Source organism: Periplaneta americana, chromosome 11 (genome assembly GCF_040183065.1).
Source record: "Periplaneta americana isolate PAMFEO1 chromosome 11, P.americana_PAMFEO1_priV1, whole genome shotgun sequence".
Lineage (NCBI taxonomy): Eukaryota > Metazoa > Arthropoda > Insecta > Blattodea > Blattidae > Periplaneta > Periplaneta americana.
Window position 1 is genome coordinate 102,454,341 of NC_091127.1, and position 23,846 is coordinate 102,478,186.

At 34.5% G+C, this 23,846-nt stretch overlaps 1 protein-coding gene across 6 annotated transcripts in view; it reads left to right on the forward strand.

Annotated features, from left to right (window-relative positions):
• The window catches only part of lilli (AF4/FMR2 family member lilliputian), a 1,088,977-nt gene that overhangs the window by 1,056,312 nt on the left and 8,819 nt on the right, over positions 1 to 23,846 (forward strand). For all 6 annotated transcript variants that reach the window (XM_069839798.1, XM_069839799.1, XM_069839800.1 and 3 more), the window contains 5 exons: positions 6,003 to 6,262; positions 11,406 to 11,609; positions 14,485 to 14,562; positions 17,750 to 17,846; positions 20,281 to 20,638. In XM_069839798.1, coding sequence (XP_069695899.1) covers positions 6,003 to 6,262; positions 11,406 to 11,609; positions 14,485 to 14,562; positions 17,750 to 17,846; positions 20,281 to 20,638 — 997 coding nt within the window. The remainder of the gene's footprint in view (positions 1 to 6,002; positions 6,263 to 11,405; positions 11,610 to 14,484; positions 14,563 to 17,749; positions 17,847 to 20,280; positions 20,639 to 23,846) is intronic.

Genomic DNA, 23,846 nt, shown 5'->3' on the forward strand with positions numbered 1-23,846 from the left:
AAAGCAAATCATTTCCCAAATTTTGGGCTAAGTTAGGGGAGGATCTTTTGATGTTAAGTTCAAAAGCTAAATTTCTCTCACTGTCTTTTGGTACTGTGTACCTCAGTGAAACGACCTTTTCGAGGTACACGGCTACAAAAACAAAATATCGAACTTATTTGGACACAGAAGACGATATACGTCTTCAACTGACTTCTATGACACCGGACATTGACAAACACTGTCGCAAGAAACAGGCACATTCTTCACATTAACTTCGGGTGTACATGTAATATTGTAACATTTTTTAAATATCTTAACTACTTGTTAATATCATTTTGTAGATTTAAATAAACTATATGAAGTACTTTTCTACTATTGTTTCCTTTATATACATACATACATATTCATACTTCCGTTTATGTATCGTGTGAAATATGCTTCATAGAACGTAGACAGATAAAACTAAAAAGTAAACATTTCTTGGGGCTCCACGAAAAACTTTTGCTTCAAAAAGGGCTCCGTGGTTGAAAAAGTTTGGGAACCGCTGGTCTAAGGCATCATGCCGGAACTCTCGTTACAGAATGAGCACTGGTTCGAGTCCTCGTGGGAAAGGAATTTTCTCAGGAATTTCGGCTACTCCCAGCATTGTGATGAATTTGGGGAGCTATGCTGTATAGTGAAATTCAATTTAGAAAATCAGCTGTAATGGCTGGAGGTTCATTATTTAGACCACATGATCCTTCCATGCTGATTGGATGATTGTTCACCTTTGCTGAGGCATGCAGATGTGAGACCAGCAGTTGGCTAGTCAGCTTTGGCCCTTCATGGGCTTTCGAACCACAGATTATTATTATTTGTCTATTAATTAATTAAATCTATTATTGTGAATCCATAGGCAACAAAATTATCTAAAGTTCACTAATTCCTAAAGTTCGTGTGGACCTCATTTTGAAAGTTTTTCGTAAATTCTTTTCGGGTTAAAATGTGCATGACTTGAAAAGTTTTCATTACATTCATTCCTGCAACAATAATTTTCATAAAATTTACAGTAAAAATGAAAAAAGAAAAATCGTCCTGTATCAAGATGCAATCCAGAATAAAAGTCTAGTTTGTTACAACTTTCTACCTGCTTGATGCCATACTGATCTTGGAGAGGAAAATAATAATAAAAATGTGGCAGACTGTTGCTATATTGTGCATATTGTTTTCCGAAAAAATCTAAATCATAATTAATGGTTGATCATAAATTACTTAACTTTTCGTGGAATAACATTGTCTATCATTGGTGTGAAGGAAAGGAAATAAGTTCAATTATTTCCTGTTCAGTTTGAGATATGAGAGTAAATACTGAAGATGTAGTGCTAATTCATGACCATATAGTGAAGTTAAACTGTAATATTTATCTGTTTTTCCATCTAGTGATAACGATATTTGATTATTGGAATTAATAATGTTGTTGTTGTTGTACTTGTACTTGAGGTTTTATGATATATTTTGAGTTGATGAAAATACTGATACTGCACCAGAATTGTTGTGAGATTCCATAATGCTTAACTTACATTTTAAATTCACCCTATTTGACAATAGTCATAAACAAGTACAAAACACTCAGTGATAGAAGAACTGATTTTCCCCAAATGGTGCTACACATGTAGGGTATTTATTATATTAAAATTTATTTATTTACTTTATATGTTTTGAGGGGAACATAATATAAAACTTTTAGCCATTCAGAATATAGAGTATATTGTAGTATTTCTGCAAATGTTTTGTAAATAATTATACTGAAAAATGAATGGTACTGTGAAAAGTAATATTACAGCAGAGTTGGAAAAATAGTGTGCTCAATTTTAGTGTGCATATGTTGATATGATTTATTCTTTTATTATTGTTTTGTTTGATTTGAGTGTTTATTAAAATATATAGTTTTGTACAATATCAGTATTCAGTTCATGTTCAAATTTTATGTTTGTCACGATAATTTTAATTTTGTATATGATTTGTTCAGTTTTCTTTCTATGTTATTGCAGTATGCAGCTTGTTAATTTTATATTCTTATTAAATATATACTGAAATAAATGAATACTTGACATTTGCATGTTGTGTTCAATTCTATCTTAATAATATAGTTGAGGAAAGATAAATCATGACATGTTTATAAATAACTGACTATAATTATATATGCTAATTACTATATCTACGTCACCTCCAACTCCCTTTCCAGTTCGGTAATGTTTCCATTGACATTGACAAAAAAATGTGCTATTTATGACTAAAGAAGTTTTAATCTGAAGACACCTCTTAATTGCAGTCAGTGTTATGGTCATATTCATTAACTACAGTGCACGGTCATGATGGATTAATAAATATATATATATATATATATATATATATATAATAGTTTTTTTATATTGTTATTGGAACTGCAGACAGTTGTCCGTGCTTGTTAGGATATAAATTTCTTTGAGTATGAAAATGGCAAGGACTTGTCATCAACTTGTCAGGTTTTTCTTTTTTTTTTTCCCCCCCGAATAAAATATCACATTTTAATTTAATATTGAATTATTTTCGAAATACCATTTTCAGAAGATGGTTTTGCCAAGTATTGTTCTTGAATTCGATTTTTATGTACACTTTTCAGAGCTTAAATAAGTCTCACTTGCATTACTGAATGCACACTGGTTTGAGTCCTCATGGGGAAGAAATTTTGTCATGAACTTTTGCCCAGTGTATGGAACCAATGCCCACTCAGCATCGTGATGCACTTGGGGAACTCTTTTGGGTAGTAAAATCGAGTTACGAAAGCCATTTATAATGACTGGGGGGGGGGGATCATCGTTGTAACCACACAGTACTTCCATTTTGATGGGACGATCATTCATCTCTGCATCAGCATGTGGGCATGAGGCCAATAGCCAGTCTGAGCCCTTAAAGGACTGTAGCGCCATAGTTATTTTTATTTTATTATTTATAAATCAGTCTCAGTCTAATTCTGCTCACTACTCTGCAAAACTCTTTGAACAAGGCTCTTAATCATTTTGCTAAAGGTAAAGTTATTATTAGCAGAATAATACTGAAAGTATAGATTCGGCAGTTAATGAATAGCATGGACAGTGGTGAAAATAATCAATTTAGGAGGACGTAATCTAGAAATAAAGTGTTGTAGTTTTTCAGCATTGCAATCTTTTATATAAAGGGTACTTATCACAATTTCACAAGCTTGCAATTTTGAAATGAACGGACACAGAAGCTTTTAATGTAGCTGTAGATGAATGTTACATAATATAATGGCTTAGCAAATATCTCACAAGTTTCGGTAAGTTCTCAGCAGATTTCTTAAGACGACAGAGACTGAAAAAATCTTAAAATGTGTAGTTAACTGGCAGGTACAATAAAATAGCGTTAAATTGAAGTGTACTTTCACAGAAAATGGCAAAAAATAATAAGTGTAAAATAAGACCATACAAGAGGCTAAAGAAATGTTTTTAATTGTTATATATGGCCTTACTTTCAAATTTTACCTGGAGGGACCGAAGAAACACACAAACAATAGGAATGCCAACATTGAGTATTTTAGTCCTATTCTTCTGAACATGGATCTAGCATATTGCCACATGTCAAACACATGTATGTGTTCTTTTAGACATATACATAAATACGTACTTCATGTGCTCATACAGCATAAAAGCACGTGTGCGCACATAAACACACATACACACAAAATGAGATATTATCATAAGACAGCTGTCGGAGGTAAAGGCTGTAATCAAAAAGATATACAAAATGCGGTGATTGAAAGTATTGTTTTCGTTGTGTGTTTTTCTTTATTGGGAACTATAATTTTTCGGTTAGAATTTCTATTGATTTATTTGACCATTTTAACAGATAAATGCAATTAGTTCATTATCTTTAAATATACTTTCTTCTATATTATTTTTATTTTATATATTCTAGTCGTTCTTTTTTTCCTTCATTGGTTGACATTCCTAATGCTTTTGATTCTTTGAAATTTGAAAATTTAAATTGCACATGTGGATGATGATCAATACATATTAATAATATAACTTCTTAAGAAATTTTTTTACTTTATAACACTTGAAAGACAAATAAAAAGAGTTTATATCAGCAATATAATAGTTGTGCGAAGCACAATATATGCTGTAAAAGTCATGAGTGATTATTAGTTTATTTGCAAGTTGTATGCAGTGTAAAATAATATCAGTTATTGTCATCACACAAAGGGATGGAAATTTGGTGTCTCATAGTGTTAGCTTTCTTGTAGGTTTTATTTATTTATTTTTTTTTTAAGAAGTCACAGCCTTCATTGATACTTACCTATGTGTAGCATAAGTTATTTGCATACTTGTTTGTTGTTGTTTAGTCAACTGTCCAAAGACAGGTCTGAACCCCACAAGTGACACCAAGAAGGCACACTTATGATACAACTAGGCCAGGAGATAATGGGATAGGGTGGCCAGTTCCTTTCTCCCTTCATTGCATACACCACCGACTAGCTATATATTACACTTGTCAGACTGCAGATGCATACAAACAATTGTTCTTCCTCTGACATATATCGTCAAGTGAGATGTACTGCCTGATAATAGATGGTACATATCTTATACTTATTGCACTGAAATGTTATTTTAATCTTACATCTATTTGCTTATTATTTCGTCTAAAGGTCGATATATTTGATCGTTATTCTTCTCTTAGTATGTTGCCTTTCTGTACTCAATTAAGCTGTAATTCCATTGGAATCCACTTTATACACCACCACCAATAAGAGACAAGTTAGCAATCATGGTTACGTGTTAATAGTCTGTTCAAATTACAGAAGAAAGAATCTTTCCATCTTCGTTTAGACTAACCTAGTTTCTCTTCTCTTCTTTGTGTTTTCTGCTTCCAATTTGTCATTGACATTAAAGACTATCTTGTTTTTCTCATATAAAAATATTTCCTTGTTTGTCTGTAAGAATGAATCCAATTATCTAATGCAGAAATCTTACCCCAGATTCTCTTTCCTCACATCCCTTCATAGTTCAAATATATTTAAAAAATTCTAATTATTCTTTCGAAGAAAACTTTGGGATTTTCAACCTCCCCCCCCCCCCCCCCCCACTTGCGGACATTCATAAAGGTTCCATTATCAAAAGTAATGTAATACAACATCTTCATTGTCATGTGTTATGCTTGGATATCCCAAGCAGCTGAACCTGATGTTTTCTTTACTTGAAACTGTTTAGATTTACTTATGTTTCTATCTATTTGCTGCCCATAGATACCAAAGATATGACATATCAAACTTTCATGTTGATATTGTAATGAAGGTGTTGAGATTTTCAGCTTATTGAAATTTGAATTTTCTGTTTCGGAACTTCAAGGTTCTTCTTGCCCAAAAGCTAAAAGAGGTGCCTACTCTGTTGTGTCCAATATGCTCAAATAGGCCAAACTGGTCCTAACATTGCTCTCTGCACTCAAGTTTTGTTTATAAAGGCTAATATTATGAGTACGGTTCGGATAAAGTAGCTGTATCAGGATAGGCATCCTTGATCCATCAGTTTTAATATTGAATTATTTATCTTGATTACACAACTTTTAACACTATATCACTTCGGAATACCATACAAACATTAACTAGGGCTGTACTTTCCATTCACTGATGTTTCAGCTAGGGGATGGGGAGCGCTTTTCCCAACAGTTAATGTTTGTAAACAAAATGCACGAACCAAGGATGCCTATCCTGATACAGTGACTTTATCTGAACTGTAGTTATGAGATTTCAGGCTTCCATAGTGATTAGAGTCATGAAAAAGATTTTAGACTACTTAGATGGCGGTTACATTGTATAAAATGTGAAAGGGTCGTCTACTTTCATTTGCCCATTATACTTGTGATATCCAAAATATTGACAATGCAGTCATCATAAAATTCTGAAATATTGTATGTTAGTTCGTACTTGAATAAAAATGTTTCTTTCATTACTGATATTAAATGTGTGGTGTGGTTTTCTTGCACAGAGCACAGTCGCCCTCACTGATGCGCCTCCTACAAATCATGAACGAGAAGATAACGGTGAAGAGATAGCTGCCACAGCCACAGGATGCGAATCACCAGGGGGCTCTGACCTGCAATACCCCGACCACTCAGGAGCAGTTCCAGCAGGCTACTCCATGCCTCCTAGCCATGGCTACTCCATGAACTGGCCACATACAGCACACAAAGTGTACTTCTCATACTTTGAGCGGGATGAGGAAGATGCCTCAGAGGATGAGGACAGGTTTGTTCATCTTGTTGATGTTGTCATAGACTAGTATTGAAGAGTTGAGACCCAATATTACTCATACTGCAATGGGAAAGTAAGCAAGCAAAATGAATACAAGTACTGTATTATGTTAGTAGAAAACATTCAGTTCAAAGATAGTTAAAGTGTAGTTTAGTCTTTCTGTTACACAAAGTATTATGATGCTTGCCACAAAGAATAGATTTCGAGACTTTTACGAAAATATACGTTTTCAGCAGTGGTGTGTGGTAGCGTTACGTGAAGGGAAGCAGTGCCTGTATGTATGCCATTGCTCAACTGTCTGTTGCCTACATACAATGTTTCCATGGAATCGCTTCCCCGAAAACGTCATCACCGCACGCCGCTGGTTTTCAGCATTTCCGATACTCATAACTAATTTTGTTTTTCTCCACTTTGTCTATCTTTGTACAGCCTTTTCTCCTGAAGTAGATACCAGATTAAATTTTGTTGATATTGACTACTTAATAATAAAGTTATGTGGGAAGTTTGGATATGTTACTTTCTTAACAGGATGCGATTATTTGAAGCCTTGTGTCTAAACTATACAAATTATACATCTTGATTACACAACTTTTAATACTATATCACTTCGGAAAACGTATTATGTGTCTTTCACGTGTTAAATTTTACATTACCTCGTTAACATGTTTCAGCCTGCTATCGGCCATCTTCAGAACTGGTTGTTGCTGGTCTTGGCACCTTTTGTTTGTTTTTCCTGTGGGGGTGTGTTTGTGTGGTGTAATGTGAAGTCAAAGAGAGTGTGTGTTCTGAAATTGAGTTGTGTGTTGAGAATTTCATTTGGATGTGTTTTTGTGTGTCTGTATATTTCGTATTGTTCTAGTTAGTTTCTCGCTTTTTGGTTGAATGTGTAGAATTTCCATGTCTGTGTTGATGTCTCTGTAGGTGTGGTTAATATTTGTCATGTGTTCTGCATATGTGGAAGTGTTTTGTAATTTTGTTATGGTTGTAATGTGACAACTTCTACGTAGGACAGACAGACAGATCATTTCAAACACGTTACAAAGAAACATCACAACCATAACAAAATTACAAAACACTTCCACATATGCACACCTACAGAGACATCAACACACATGGAAATTCTACACGTCCAACCAAAAAGCCAGAAACTAAACACACTAGAACAATACGACATATACAGACACACAAAAACACATCCAAATGAAATTCTCAACACACAACTCAATTTCAGAACACACACACTCTTTGACTTCACATTACACTATACAAACACACCCCCACAGGTAACACAAACAAAAGGTGCCAAGACCAGCAACAACCAGTTCTGAAACTGGCGATAGCAGGCTGAAACATGTAAACGAGATACTGTAAAATTAAACATGTGAAAAAGGCATTATTCGTTTTCCGAAGTATACAAATTAATTACAGACTGGTGATTTTACTGAAAATTGTCCTTAATGGATTTTTAGTCCAAGACACAGTATCAAATGAAATACTATAGAATTTTTGTCTCCAAAAATGTTTCATTCAGTGTAATAATAGATTGATTTACTAATGGCATCTTTTATTAATTAGTAGACAGCATTTCTGAAATCTTCAAGTTTCCAGTTTGTGAGTCAGGGTTAGTGTGAGAATTGAGGTGAGATTGGAAACTTGTCAGCTGTTTAGAAATTACACTCGCCTTTTTAATGTGTGTTATATATTCCTTGAATAGCGATTAGAGCAAGAACAGTAGAAAACTCTGACAATAAAAATGTCATGGTTTACAAAAGAAGTGGTTTCATAAGAATATGATAATTGAGACTTCCAGTTGGTATAGGTCGCGCCAGGGATTTTGGCAGATGGATTTTCTAATTGTGATCTGGAGAGCGAGTTCTCACCGCTGCAAGATCGGCTGTTATCTCTGTCGCAGTGAAATGGGTAGGACATAAGAGTAAACATGCACGCCCGAGTGTTTGTGCACTCTGGACAGTCACCTCCAAAAACTAAACAAATATTACAGTTGTCTATATGTGTCTTTGGTATTCCCAAGAAACTTGTTCGATTAATTAAAATGTGTCTCAATGAAACTTACAGCAGAGTCCGTATAGGCCAGTTTCTATCTGATGCTTTTCCAATTCACTGCGGGCTAAAGCAAGGAGATGCACTGTCACCTTTACTTTTTAACTTCGCTCTAGAATATGCCATTAGGAAAGTTCAGGATAACACAGAGGGTTTGGAATTGAACGGGTTACATCAGCTTTTTGTCTATGCGGATGACGTGAATATGTTAGGAAAAACTCCACAAACGATTAGGGAAAACACGGAAATTTTACTTGAAGCAAATAAAGCAATAGGTTTGGTAGTAAATCCCGAAAAGACAAAGTATGTGATTATGTCTCGTGACCAGAATATTGTACGAAATGGAAATATAATCTGTTATATATATATGGAAATATATATGTATATGGAAATATGTTAATCCTTAGTCAATAGATAAGACTGAGTTTTACGAAATACGAACATTAAGGGATGGAAAATGGGAGGCAGTAACTATCAAAATAATTATACCGATTTATTTTTTTTAACCAGCAGACGTGCAGCCTTTAAATTTAAAACAAAGATTCACTCATAAAATTGGGTTAGACTATTCATCTCATCTCTCAGAATTGTTTCTAAAATGTATAAGGAAAGTAAAAAAAAATTCAATTTCATGTAGGCTACTCCCTTGAAATAACGTCAGTTTTTTTTACTTCCGAGCAGAGAGGAGAGAGAAAGAAGTCGACGATTTTAAAAATTCACTAAACTATATTTAACTAGAGACGTAAAATTTAAAATGAAGGTTACTCTCTACAATATTGGTTAAACATTCTTAAATTTTTTTAAATACCATATCCTAAGGTATTGATGAGAAGGCAGAAGGGAGTGAGAAATCTCATGTCATCCGATCTCGATGAAAGTCGATATCTGGGGATCTTTGCGATCACAGAATACGAATAAGGTATTATTTAGTCCGACTTTGTCCCTAAAGTGGTGGAGTGGGACAGAAATGGGTGAAAAATTAAATTAGATATCTTAGGAGTTTTCGAGACGAAAATTACGAATAATACAATTTGTGCGAATTCAATATGGCAGTTTCAGTACCATGAATTATATTTAAAAAAATTAAATATCGGATATCGTACAGGTAACACATGTACAGTATTTAAGGGGGTATGTAACACCGTTTGATAGTAGGCCTATACATTTAGTAAAATCCAAAGTGTAATTTCTATATATTCTGAATGAATGTTGTGCTGGAATTTAATATAGTCATCAGCCAATACCTCTAGATTAATAAACAACTTTTTAGAATCCATAAAATACAGTTGGCTTATTTATTGTGAATGGTAATTATATTTTTCAATTGGTGCAATTTGTGCAGGGAAAATTGGTTTCTCCGATATTTTGTACGATTTCGAATATTTTAAAATGCTTTCTTCTCTGTTCTATTCACAATGTGCGTGTGAAGAAATTATTGCCCTTGTAATATCCATTACAATCCTATTTTGATCTAAATGAGGGGTTGGAAAGCAATGGTGGATTGTTAATGTTTAGGTGAAGGGTTTGGACTTTTTCCATTGCTGGTTGTCACAATCAAAAAATTAAGACACACAACGTTTCGAAGGGTGGTTCTCCCTTCGTCTTCAGGTGGAAGGAGAGGAGAGGAGAGGAGAGGAGAGGAGAGGAGAGGAGAGGAGAGGAGAGGAGAGGAGAGGAGAGGAGAGGAGAGGAGAGGAGAGGAGAGGAGATGATCAGTCATACAGAATAGCTGTACATAACGATCCCAACAATAGGTCTTTTCTCTCCTCTCCTCTCCTCTCCTTCCTTCCACCTGAAGACGAAGGGAGAACCACCCTTCGAAACGTTGTGTGTCTTAATTTTTTGATTGTGACAACCAGCAATGGAAAAAGTCCAAACCCCTCACCTAAACATTAACAATCCTATTTATTATACTCTTATATAAATCTACCTTACGCAGCATGCAATTTTACCCAATTAACCAAATTATATTTTGATTATTAAGAAGAATCGTAATTTTATTAACTTGAATTGTCGCACCACCAGTAGACGATCCCTAGATTATTACTGGACAAATCTTGTATATTGATCTGGTAAGGGTAGAATTATATATATATATATATATATATATATATATATATATATATATATATATATATATGCGCAATGCAATGCTTTTTCCTTTTAATTAAGAATTAATTTAATTTAGAAAATGTAGGAGAGGTATTGTAAAATCATTGCGAACGGAAGTCATTTACATTTATTAAAGGTATTCTTTGAGTAGGACTGTACTGTGATGTGTTTCATAATAAGGATAATTGATATGAGCTCCTGTTATGAAAATATGAACGACTCAGAATGTTATCGCATCTTATTCTCGCAGCTTACACAAACAATATTGGCTCGCCTACTGGAAATGTCATCGAGGTCATCTGCCAAAATCGGTGCCTCCGACTATACCTACCAACTATGTAAATATCAGGTTTGAAATAACTCTGCGAGGATTTGTTGATCTCTACAGTTCTATAGCCCTACAAAAGTGATACCTCAGTTTACGTTATTTTCATTGAATAAACATTTTGTGATCAGTTCATGCGATTTGTAATTAACCAAGATTAATGAATGCTGCAGGAATGGATGATAAAATTGCACTGTTCACTGTTCGTTGACAGAAAAACACAATTTAAGTCACACAGAGTTAGTGTGCACTCAATGTTGGTTGCTTGATGGTTGTCAGCCCACTTTGAGGTCTGTGGTTATAGAGGGAAAAATTGGATCTGTTAGAGTTCCCGGGTAGCTCAGTTGGTAGAGCATTGGTATGTTTAACAAAAGGTCCCGGGTTCGATACCCGACCCCAGAACAATTTTTCCCTCGAAATTATTCAATGGTAAAATTTATATCCTCATAAAAATCTCAGTATAAGATCTTTTTTAAAGAACTTGTGACACATTGAACTGCTCTGACATAATTCTTGAGACTATTCTGCACTCTAAAAAAAATGTATTTGAAGATATATGTGGCTGTTTGTACATAGCAATGTAAAGTGTACCAATGTTCGTAAATCACTGAGGTGTGATGTACTCATATTTGTTGACAGGGATCAGAATCAGCAGAATCAGTACCTGAAAGAGGCCAAGAGGCTGAAACATGGCGCAGATAGGGAGACAGACCACACCGCACAGGGCATGCAGTACCTAGAGGCTGTGTTGTTCTTCCTGCTTACGGGCAATGCCATGGAGCATGAGAGCTGCACTGAGAAGGCAGCATTCACCATGTACAAGGACACCCTGAGTCTCATCAAGTGAGTTGGAGCACAGAATTTAGTTCCTATTTGAAGAGAGAGGGGGGGGAAAGACACACATACATAATATACACATGTAAAAAGTTGCCCGTATATTCAGTTCTTCACTTATAACCGCCACTTATCCTCAAATTTGGAAAAAAAATCATAGTGTGACCCCTCCCGAAAATTAATTTCCCCTCTGCTTCCAGTGACAGACCAATCAGCATTCTTCTTGCTCTCTCAAAGGCTTTGGAATATATTTTTCACAAGCAAATAACAGATTACCTTAATTCTTATAATCTTATAAATTCCTTCCAGTTAGGCTTCAGGTCAGGGCGCAGCACAACTACAGCCCTTCTCAAAATTACTCAAGAAAATTTAATATTGAAGGTAACAATTAAGAAAAAAAATATTTCTTGAAGGAATAGGTAAAATATCTTAGACTCTGTTGTTGATGTAGGTCTTTAAAACATTCCAGTAAAAAAATCATGCAGATATTTAATTAATTGTATATTTTATTATGTAAATGCTTTATGGTTGTAAAAAAATTATGTAAATTTGATATTATTTTTACAGGTAATTTTTAGCAATTTTAATATTCTGAATAGTATTTTATAAAGTGTGATGTATGCATATTAAGCATGACAATTTTTGTTCATTTAGCTTTTATAGCAGCTGAGATACAAAAAAACTGAATTTCAATAAATTTTTGCAGGCCAAGATAATAATAATAATAATAATAATAATAATAATAATAATAATAATAATAATATAATAATAAGGTCATATATCATTAATATAAGAAATCACACCCCTTCGTATATCAGACTCAAGAGGAGCAAGAGCTGGAGGAACACGTCCTCTCTTTTCGTTTTACCATTCTGTAGGAGAAGAAGTTACCGCTATTTATACATACATCTTTGCAAAATCTCTTATACAGATTAAAAAAATTCCAAAATGCTGTCATATTATCAGATTCAAAGTCAGACATACAAGCTATAATGTCACAACAGTCTACAAAATGACTAAAATCCAGGATTGTAAAAAAATAATCCATTGCTAGAGGCATTATTTTTTTTTTTTTAATTTCGTGGAAAGAAAACGACTTTCCGTGTTTTTTGCGAAATATTACCTGTGCTATTACTTTAATTTTGCTTTATTTTTATTGAAATATTTGACGAAGAGCTTTGTGAAAATTATCACTGTATTTCTTAAATTTGCTAAAAATATAAATAAAAAAATAAATATAATACTTAACTATTTTCATATAGCCTATAACTTGTAATATATAATCTTCTTAGTGTAAGTGAGAACACTAATAAAACCATAAACACCTATTTACTTTGTGCCTATCAATGATCAATTAAAGAAATGTGTGTTCTAATTGATAGAATTTAAACACGAAGGACTAAATTAAAAACAAATAATATCCACGTGATGATTATGTTAGGTTTCTTTCAAAACCCATTCGGCCATTCCAGCATGAGAATCTTAATCTTTTTGTCTCACACCACCTCCTGAAGAGTTGCCTTTTGTTTGCGCTACAGCATGTAAGTATAGGCCAAGTGTCATCCATTGGTATTTCTCGGATGAAGGACATCATATTCTGTCCACAACTATTTGTATTTTTTGTCAAGCCGGAAAATCATTTTTTTTTTTTTTACTTCATACACACAAACTAGAAACAAAATTTGAAACTTATTTTCTATCAAAAACTTATCGCTAGAACTTTGTGCTTTTCACAAAATGAGTCAGTTTCACTTGAAATTGAACTTTTTGCTATCCTTCATGAAAATAGTGTCGATATTTTATTAAACACAATCATATCATTTGTAAAGGTAACTTCAAATCTCTTTAATATGTTTTTTGCCGCTTTTATAGTTATTCTATATATACTGCTTCTATATATAATCTTCTTAGTGGAAGTAAGTACATTAATAAAACCATAAAAGCTAATTTACTCTTCGTCTACTAATGATCAATTAAAGAAATGCGTGGTCCTAATGATAGATTTAAGCACAAAGCAACAAATTAAAAAATGATAGCATCACCATAGTTATGTTGGGTTTCAAAACCCATTCAGCCATTCCAGTATGACATCTTGAAGTCCCTGCCCCATGCCACTGCCTAAAGAGTCGCTATTTATTTGTTTGCAGGTAAAGGCTGAGTGTCACCCACTAGTATTTCCTGGAACTAAGGACGTCATGTTCTGTCCATAACTATATTTTTGACAAGTTAGAAAATTCTTCCCGCTTTGAACGAAATTTGAAACTTATTTTCTATGAACAACTTATTGCTAGAATTACGAGCTTTTCACAAAATGAATCAGTTCTACTTCAAATTGAACTTTTCGCTGTAATTCGTGAAAATAATATCGATATTTTACTAATCATAGCCACATGATTTGTAAATACACCTTCAAATGTTTTAATGTACTTTTTGTTATGTTTATTGCTTATGCGAAAAAAGAGTGTGTCTGTCTATTATTTAACTGAACAACAGACAAGGAAAAAGTTGACAGTGGATTTCTTCACATTGTGTTGTGATGGAAAATGAAATAGCAGACCTTTTGATTAAAAAAAGGCGCTGAAATCTTACAACTATCTAATATCGGACTTCCATTTTATTCTGTAAAACAGCTTATGAAAGGTAAATTGAGATCTGCCCAAAAACAACAAAATTTGGATGGAGCGAAAGATAAAACCAGGGAAATTCTATTGACTAACCCCAAAATCCCCCAAGGGCCACGTAAATCTGCTGTTGCATTGTTGATGTTGATAACAGGATATTATTGTTTGGCAAGCCACATGCACAGGATAGGAATACATCATTTTACTCATTTCTTTGTGTAAATATTTGTGTAATTGTAATTTGATTTTTCTTTTCCCTTTAGGTACATTTCTTCGAAGTTTCGAAGTCAACAAAATAATTCTCCACAAGGCAGCATAGACAACAAATTAGCAGTTCTAAGGTAGGTGAATGTCAAGGTTTCTCAATCAATATGCAATAAGTTCTGTATTACCTAAATTAAAAATTATTAGAAATAAGAATTCATGTGCGATATTTATATGAATTTTTATTTATTCCTATTTACTTCTACGAAAAACAGTGTAGCTCTCAATACATTTTTATTACCAGTGACAGACATTGGAACTACCGGTATTTCATTTGGTTGGAGAGGTTGAAAAGGTGGTTATATTGTACTAGACAAGGGAAAATATTGGAGCTTGAAGTTAGACCTGTATTGACAGTGTGAGTGAATAGTCTCAGTAATGGAGGGCCTTTCTCATGTCATGATACATTCAGATGATAAGCAGATAATATACAATATAAGTTAATCCAGTTCTTAATGATGGATTCACGGGCTATCAGCCAAGTTAAAGTTGTGGAATACTCCAAGCTTTCGGATACTGACTCTATAGCCATCTTCAGGGAACTGATGATACTGATGTCTGAATGTCTCTATAAATTGGTTCGGTCAGATGATGTGGGATTGGCTAGCAGTGGGACCAGTCCAGGGCCGGGAATTCTGTGTGTTCATAAGCTCCGCCCTTATCAGGGTTCCTCTTGTGATGTTGGCGGATGGTAAGCTTGAATCGGGCGGCTGAACTAGGTACTGGTCCTCGGTACTCAGTGTAGGTTCTTGTGAGGATTTTAGTCTGTTCAAGGCCGGCGTTCATGCCTTGCTGAGTTGCAGGTCACCATCCCTATTGAAGTTGTTCTTTTCTAATCTAATTTCAATGGCCTCTGGCCTTGAACAGACTAAAGCCCTCACGAGAACCTACACCGAGTACCAAGGACCAGCACCCAGCTCAGCCAGCCAATCCAAGCTTGCCATCCGCCAACATCACAAGAGGAACTCCAGTAAGGGCGGAGCTTATGAACACACAGAATTCCTGGCCCTGGATTGGTCCCACCGCTGGCCAATCCTGCATCACCTGAACGAACCAATTTATATATATATATATATATATATATATATATATATATGAGAGACATTCAGACATCGGTACCATCAGTTCCCTGAAGATGCCTACAGAGTCAGTAGGCGAAAGCTTCTAAATCTACATACTTAGACTTCAACAAACAAAATTTGATAACACAATCTCAAGGGGAAAAAATGGAACTCTCTGCGCCATAATCCACAGTTAATTCCCGATTTACCACGAAAATCGTCTGTAGCTGCATTTAGATTGGCAACAGGCCATGACTGTTTGGCCAAACACGTGCATAGAATTGGAAAATACCAGTCCTCTAACTGCCCATTGTGCAACTCAAACCAAGAAATGGATTTGGAACACCTCAAAATCTGTGTTTCAGTGGCTGACCATGATAATATCTTTGAAAAATATTGGAGTGCAAGAGGTCAAATGATTTTATTGTCAAACGCCTGGCATTAGATAACAACATTATTGTGACTACATTGATTTTGTATGTGTCTGTTATTTAAATAGTGCTTTCTAAATACAATAAAACCTTGGATTACAAGCATAATTGATTTCGAAAACGTGCTCTTAATCCAAAACATTTGCATATTAAAGTGATTTTCTTCTTAAAAAAACAATGCAAATTCATATTAATTCGTTTCACAACCTTTTTATTCATATAAAATACAACATAATTTAGGTAGAATTCAGTACAATAGTGTAACACAAATTACTTTACTGTATTTTGTTTTTGAGTGTCTTTCACCTGTTTTATAGCTTATTTAAACATCTTGAACATTTAAAGAAAATATTTTCACCATCACTGATAGAATCACTTCTGACTGTTTGACTGACTGGAATCTTTTGCTTTGACTAAGAACCTATCCAATGACACCTGCTTTTGTCTCGTTTTGAGGATTTTGCAGAAATGTGACATTGTGATGTCATTAAACAGATTTATCGCACACACTGCTACAACCTTATCAGTATGGTGAATTTGAACAAAATTTTGTACTGCTTCCCACATTTTACACACCTTTTTAATCTCATTTGAAGCAAGGAATTCGTCTGCTCTTTTCTTCTCTTCCTGAGACAGGATCCCCTCCATTGTCTCTTGCTGTTGCTCACAAGCAAAGCAAGTTATGTACAAATCGTGCTGTTCATATTGCAAGACATCACTCATTTATCAAACAAAAATGTTTCCTCATTGTTCGCTTGTTTTTCAAAACACTCGCCAACCAAATTACTCGTAATCCAAGGTTTTACTATATGTAAAACCATGCCCAACTTTGATTGTTCTCAACAGATAAATAATTCTGTGATACAATACCTGTCTCTATATGAGAGCTAACTGTGGATTGCAAAATGAACGATCTGGTATTCTTAATGTTACATTCTAGTTTTTTTTTCTTTTTTCTCCCCTTTCATTTTATATGTGTAAACTTTCACATCTTGTTTTCGTATATTTTGAGTGAGTCATATAATTTCTGCTGCGAAATACGAAACAGTGTAAAGCTAATTATTGTATGGTTTGTTATTCTGTATACTTACTGTTCGATGGAGTAACCCCACTCTAAATTTCAGTTATATTTATTTGGAAGGAAAAGTACGGCCATTGCACTAGCATAAACAGTGTGAAGTTTCGTCAGGCATTTATGGAACCCATATTGTTGAATATAAAAGCAATTACATGTGAAAGAAAGTTTTTAATGCACATGCAAAAATTTAGCAATAAATGTATGAATATGTATGGATCCATCCTCATGGATTTTATATTTTAAAAGGTTATGTGCATTGCTAGTGAATTATGTTACTAGTTAGCGATGTATGCAATGGAGAGGAAATAGAACTGGTCACTCTACCCATTATCTCTTAGCTTAGTTGCCTCATGAGAATGTCTTATTGATTCATTTATGAGGTTTCAACCAGTCTTTGGACTACTGATTAAATATGCAAACATTTATAAATAGAAAAACCATTTAAATCATTACACAAAAATATTGAAATATGAAACTTTGGGAACCAGATCAATAAATGTACGGAAATGAGAACTAAATGAGCAGATTGCCCTCTTTTATAGAATTTACTGATAGCAAAGAGTGAAACAGGGTCCAAATTTGTTTTTTGTAGCATTGTATTAGTACATGTTGCTTTGTTACTTCCTGAAAATGTACCATCATTGCTTAGAGTTGTACCGAATTTACATTGTGGTCTTTTTTTTTTTTTTTCCAGTCTTCGTTGCCAGTCACTGTTGTATCTCAAACTCTTCAAAATGAGAAAACATGAAGTGAAGGAATACCAGAAGGTTTTGGCAGACTACCATCAGAAGGTAAGTCCTGAACATTGTCTCTCATATGTCAAGTTTCTCTCATAAAGAATGTATACTCTCAAAAGGTTGATAATTCGTTTTGTTAGTCTATTGATGTTTCATTTCATTTATTGTATTTCATTAGTATTGAAGCTTTAAGATGTGGAACAAGTCACAGTTTTATAAGATTACAATTTTTTGGCAAGATGAAGTGAAATGAGGTAGAAGATTCACCATAGATTGCCTGGCATTTGCGTTATGGTTGGGGAAAACCTCGGAAAAAACCCAATCAGGTAATCAGATCAAGCAGGAATCTAACTGAAACCCGAATGTAGTTCTGAATCAGCAGGCTAGCGAGTCTCTGGCTGAGCTACATTGGTGGCTCTACCAAAAATATACAGTACATAGCAATCAGATGATTCAATTTACAAACCTAAACAAGTATTCATCAGTTGAACTATAAAATATAAGTAAGTAGGAAGTAAGTTAATTCAATTTAAAAGCATAAACAATTCAATCAGGTCAGATATACAAAAACTGATAATGCATATCATGCAAATTACTTCAATTTACAAGCATAAGCAATTCATCGGTTGAGCTATACAGATTATTGTTCAATTTACAGCATATAAATTCATCAGCTAAGCTATACAAAAATTTACAATATACAGTAAACAAATTAGTTCAATTACAAGCATATTTTAGTTGAGCTATACAAAATTGTACAATTCTCTCTCTCTTTCTTTTCAAACTCAGCACCTTACGAATGTTCAATTCTTGTGTGTTCATTTGATGTAGTGTAATTTTTACAGCATTTAAAGAAATCTGCGAAGCATGGAAATACTACCGTTTGTATGTGTGTGTGTTTTTTTTTTCCCCTCAATATTGTTCGTGGAATTTCCCTCGGAATTTTTTATTCCAATTATTCCACATAATAGTGTGATGTAATTTAAAATAATGTAATACTGAGTCATCTCACTCACTCCCCCCCCTTCTCTCCCTCTACTGTTTATAGTGTTTAAAAACACTGCAATAATACTGGTGTTCATAGTGATATGGTGTGTACTGCCATCCAACACTGCTATGGTTTTTCAAAGAAATGTAGCAGTATAATATAATTTCTGGCTGCTGAAAATAACATATGCCAGTTGAAATATTATCTGAAAATACTGCTATTCATATCTCTGTACAGTACTTTGAACACTTCTCATAAGCCTACTCATTATAAGAAGATAATCGTGCGAATTCAAAATGAGGCAATAAACAAGTGAATAACTTCAAATATTTGGGATGTACTATAAGCAGTAAGATGGCCTGCTGCCAGGAAGTCGAAAGATAGCAATGGCCAAAGAAGCTTTTAACAGAAAAAGGAGCATCTTCTGCAGAAAAAGAACTAAGAAAGAGACTAGTGAAGTGCTTTGCTTATGGGGTAGAAACGTGAACATGTTACAACAAAGTGAAGAGAAATGACTAGAAGCATTTGAAATATGGATATGGAGTAGAGTGAATATGTGAAGTGGACAGGCAGAATAAGAAATGAAGCTGTGTTGGAAAGAGTGGGTGAAGAAAGAATAATTCTCAAACTGATCAGGAAGAAAAAAAGAAATTGGTTGGATTACTATTTAAGAAGAAAGTGCCTACAGAAGAATGCACTGGAAGGAATGGTGAATGGACAAAAAATTTGGGACAGAAGAAGATATGAGATGATAGACAACATTAAGATATTTATATGGGTCATAAGTGGAGACTAAGAGGAAAATAGGGAAGATTGGAAAATGCTGGGTTTGCATTCTCATTGTAGTTTAATTATGCAGAATGTGGTAAGTAGATAACTGTCACAATGGTTTTATTGTGGTGAAGTTTTGTAGTATGTACAATACCAAAAAAAAGTAATGGGCCAAGACTTGATGGCAGTCCTCCTGCAACAGTTTTCGCAAGACTGTCCACAAGTAACATAATTTTATATATAGGCTCTCTTGCTTACTCTACATGTGTAATGTGTTGGATCTGGAACTTAGTAAAATTAAACTGTCCATTTTCTTTTTCTGGAATGGTACATGGGAAGAGAATAAATTTCGGTGATAGATAATCTCTTTCAGCTGAGTGAATGACGTTTGCATTATGTTTGAATTTATTATGTATTGACTGAGAAGAAACAGAACAAGTGGAGATTATGCAATAACAACAGTAAAATACCTAAAAATGATAATTACAACCCAAAAGGAAAAAGAAACAGGTGAAGACAAATAATTCATTATGAAGCCAGAACAGACCGAAAGGCCTAATTTGTAGTGGTGGGAGTGATGAAACTGCATACTTTAGTAAACTTTTGTGCACATTTAGATGTAAATTTCTGTCTTTATTTTTGCATACATACTCAATTTATCATCACAACAGCCAAAACTTTTCAATTAGCTCCTCTATATTATGCAATGTACTGAAATCTGTGTTTTAGGCTACACAACCAACTCCATTGCAGCCTGACCATTGTGGTGGCCAGGTGGTAGGAGGCCAAGGTACTCCATCTCCACTGTCACCCACTCCTTCCCCGGCTGGGTCTGTGGGTTCTGTGGGCAGCCAATCTTCAGGGTACAGCAGTGGTGAGCTTGCTGCAGGGAGAACAGTTGGTGGTGGAGTCGGTGGTAACAGCGTGGGGCAGCAGCCCCCTGCAGCCAATATGGGTCCATGTGTTGCTGTCCCACTGTCAGTCCATTCAGCAATGCAAAAGCAAAATCAGCACTTCAGCTATCTGCTTTCATGCCATGAACTGTGGGAGCAAGCTGACGCCCTCGTCTATAAGGGCAAACACAAAGGTATATTGTTAGAATGAATACCTATTAACTTTTACAACCTGAAGTCTTCTCAGTGGTCTGATGGTTGCAATTGAATTCAATTCACATGTTCATTTCTGTCCAAAGATGATGGGCTTTCAGTAATAAATAATAATGAATATACTTAGCATTGCTTCTTCCATAAGGAAAGTCAAGCGTGGAGGCCTTACAGTAGTAGATAAAAGAATCTTATCCCTGAATAAAAAGGACTCGAGGTAAAATTGTCTTGCCTCCTCGTCCAAGTTTTCTGCTTCATGCTTGTGAGACGAGACAAGTTATCTCTGATGCTCGAATCATGAGAACATAAATGAGATCATGGGATTATTGCGAAAGTTTTAAAGACTTTGTATCAAGATGAGTAAAACTAAAGAATGCGTGGAAATGGAAAAAATTATAGGCCTAACAGAGTTGAATTCCATTGGAAGACCGTGCGACTGGAGGACATATACATTGTATGAATTTTACCTTCCCTCACTTGCAGATGTAGAGCAAACATGACAGTGCATAACTGTGCTGTGCACATGCGAGTGAAGGAAAATGAAGTGTATGCATTGCTGTAAATGGACTTCTTAATATGATGAAGGATACTTCAAAAAAATAAATAAAAAATATAATAAAATGATGCAAAATTCAATCTATAATTTCTTTAAGGAAAAGTAATGGGTTAAGAGGATAAAATCGTAAAAACGTTCTGTACTCTACTTATTATAATTAACAACACATTCCAAGTTTTATTTTATATACATACAGTAGTTTAGCTCATTGGTTGTGTAAAAAAGAGTCTCGCCCTAATAAGACCAATTTTACATGGAACTATCATTAGTCATTTAATACAGGTTTCACATTATTGTTAAGATTTCATGAATAAAACAGAAGGTATTGCTGGAATTCGTTAAAAAATTAATCATGTTTTTTCGCGTTTTTTTATACAAATTCCCTTTATTCCGTGATTCAGAAGTTTGTTTCTTTGCGGGGGGGGGGGGGGGGTATGGAAAGAAGTATGAAGAAATGTGTCAAAGAATTGACAAATTGAAAACAATTCGCGTTATCACACCTCATAAATATTACGTATCCCTAGATATTTGTCTTAGCATACCAATACTGCTCTAATTGTCTGCATTTAACAAAGTCTAACAAGCAATTTTGAACATTAATTTCCTATCTGATGATCTCATTTCCATTGAAAATAATTACTATCTTTTATTTTTGTGTTAAATGGGTTTTTCACATATTATACAAAATGGCTAATATGACTTTATTAGAAAACAACAACAACAACTTACTTACTTACTTACTTACTTACTTACTTACAAATGGCTTTTAAGGAACCCGAAGGTTCATTGCCGCCCTCACATAAACCTGCCATCGGTCCCTATCCTGTGGAAGATTAATCCATTCTCTATCATCATATCCCACCTCCCTCAAATCCATTTTAATATACTCCCATCTACGTCTCGGCCTCCCCAAAGGTCTTTTTCCCTCCGGTCTCCCAACTAACACCCTATATGCATTTCTGGATTCGCCCATACGTGCTACATGCTGCTTATTGTACAACAATAAAATGGCTAATTAATTCAAGAATCTGTAGGCGATCTATTCCTTTTTTTTTTACATTATATGAAATAAACTGATAAATGATGCATTTAAAAGAGTAAACAAAAAAGTAAAGACATTTCTGAAACAATTCTACAATGTACACAGACTACTCATACCAATGAACCAATATGATTACAAAGAAGAGCTAAACACAATCAAATACATAGCACAAGAAAACGGATACAACCCCAACATAATAGACAACGTAATACGAAAGACAAAACATAATCACAAAAAACATAAGAATGCAACACAAACACAAGAACTCAAAAAATACATCACACTAACATACGAAAACAAAAACACACACAAGATTGCAACCTCAGTCAAGAAATTAAATTACAACATCGCATATAGAACAAATAATACTCTACAAAAACATCTCAACACACATACAACACAAACAAACAAATACAACCATACAGGCGTATACAAACTCAAATGTAACACCTGCAACAACTTCTACATGGGACAAACAGGCAGATCATTTCAAACACGTTACAAAGAACACATCACAGCCATAACAAAATTACAAAACAAGTCCACATATGCAGAACACATCACAAATGCTAACCACACATAGAGAGACATCAACACAGACATGGAAATTCTACACGTCCAACCAAAAAGCCAGAAACTAAACACACTAGAACAATACGAAATATACAAACACACAAAAACACATCCAAATGAAATTCTCAACACACAACTCAATTTCAGAACACATACACTCTTTGACTCCACACACCACACAAACACCACCCTCACAGGAAACAAAACACAAGGTGCCAAGACCAGCAACAACCAGTTCTGATGATGGCCGAAAGCAGGCCAAAACATGTTAACAAGGTAACAAAAATTTAACACGTGAAAGTCATATAATACGTTTTCCAAAGTGATATAGTGTTAAAAGTTGTGTAATCAAGATGTACAATTCTACAGACTAGTAAATGAAACAGCAAAACAGTATATTCCAAGAGGTAAATAACAAAACTTTAAACCATTCTGGAATGAAATACTATCAAATAGAGATGGGACCTCAATACTTGCGATACCTTGATACCTACAATACTCAGTAGTATCGAAGCATGTTTAATAATCGAGATAAGTCCTCGATATCTTTTTGATACTTTCAATTTCTGCTTTTCAAATAGTATTCAATCCTAAATCCAAGAATTTCAGCACATAGTGATCATGTTAAGATCCTCTCTCCAAAAGGCAAAAGTCTTTGTACCTGGCATGCACAGTTCCCTCAATTAGTGACTAGAAAACAGAAATATATCTGTTCTCTATCCAATACAATACTTTTTTTGCCTCTATCCTTTTCTTATTGCCAGTCGGTTCAATTAGTAAATACTAAATAACAAAAACTGGTGGTGGGGGAAGAGTACTAACCTTTCAGCTTATAGCTGTTAACTTCTCAAAACAGCTTAAGTTATAAATAACTATATAAGCAATACCGTAAATATAAAAGAAGAATAAACTTGTAGATTCATAGAACTAGTTACAATACTTGTAATTCGAAATAAAAGCAGTGATGCGAGGGGGTGAAAACAATGGTGTGAGAAGAGATGTACTACGTAGCTACCTACAA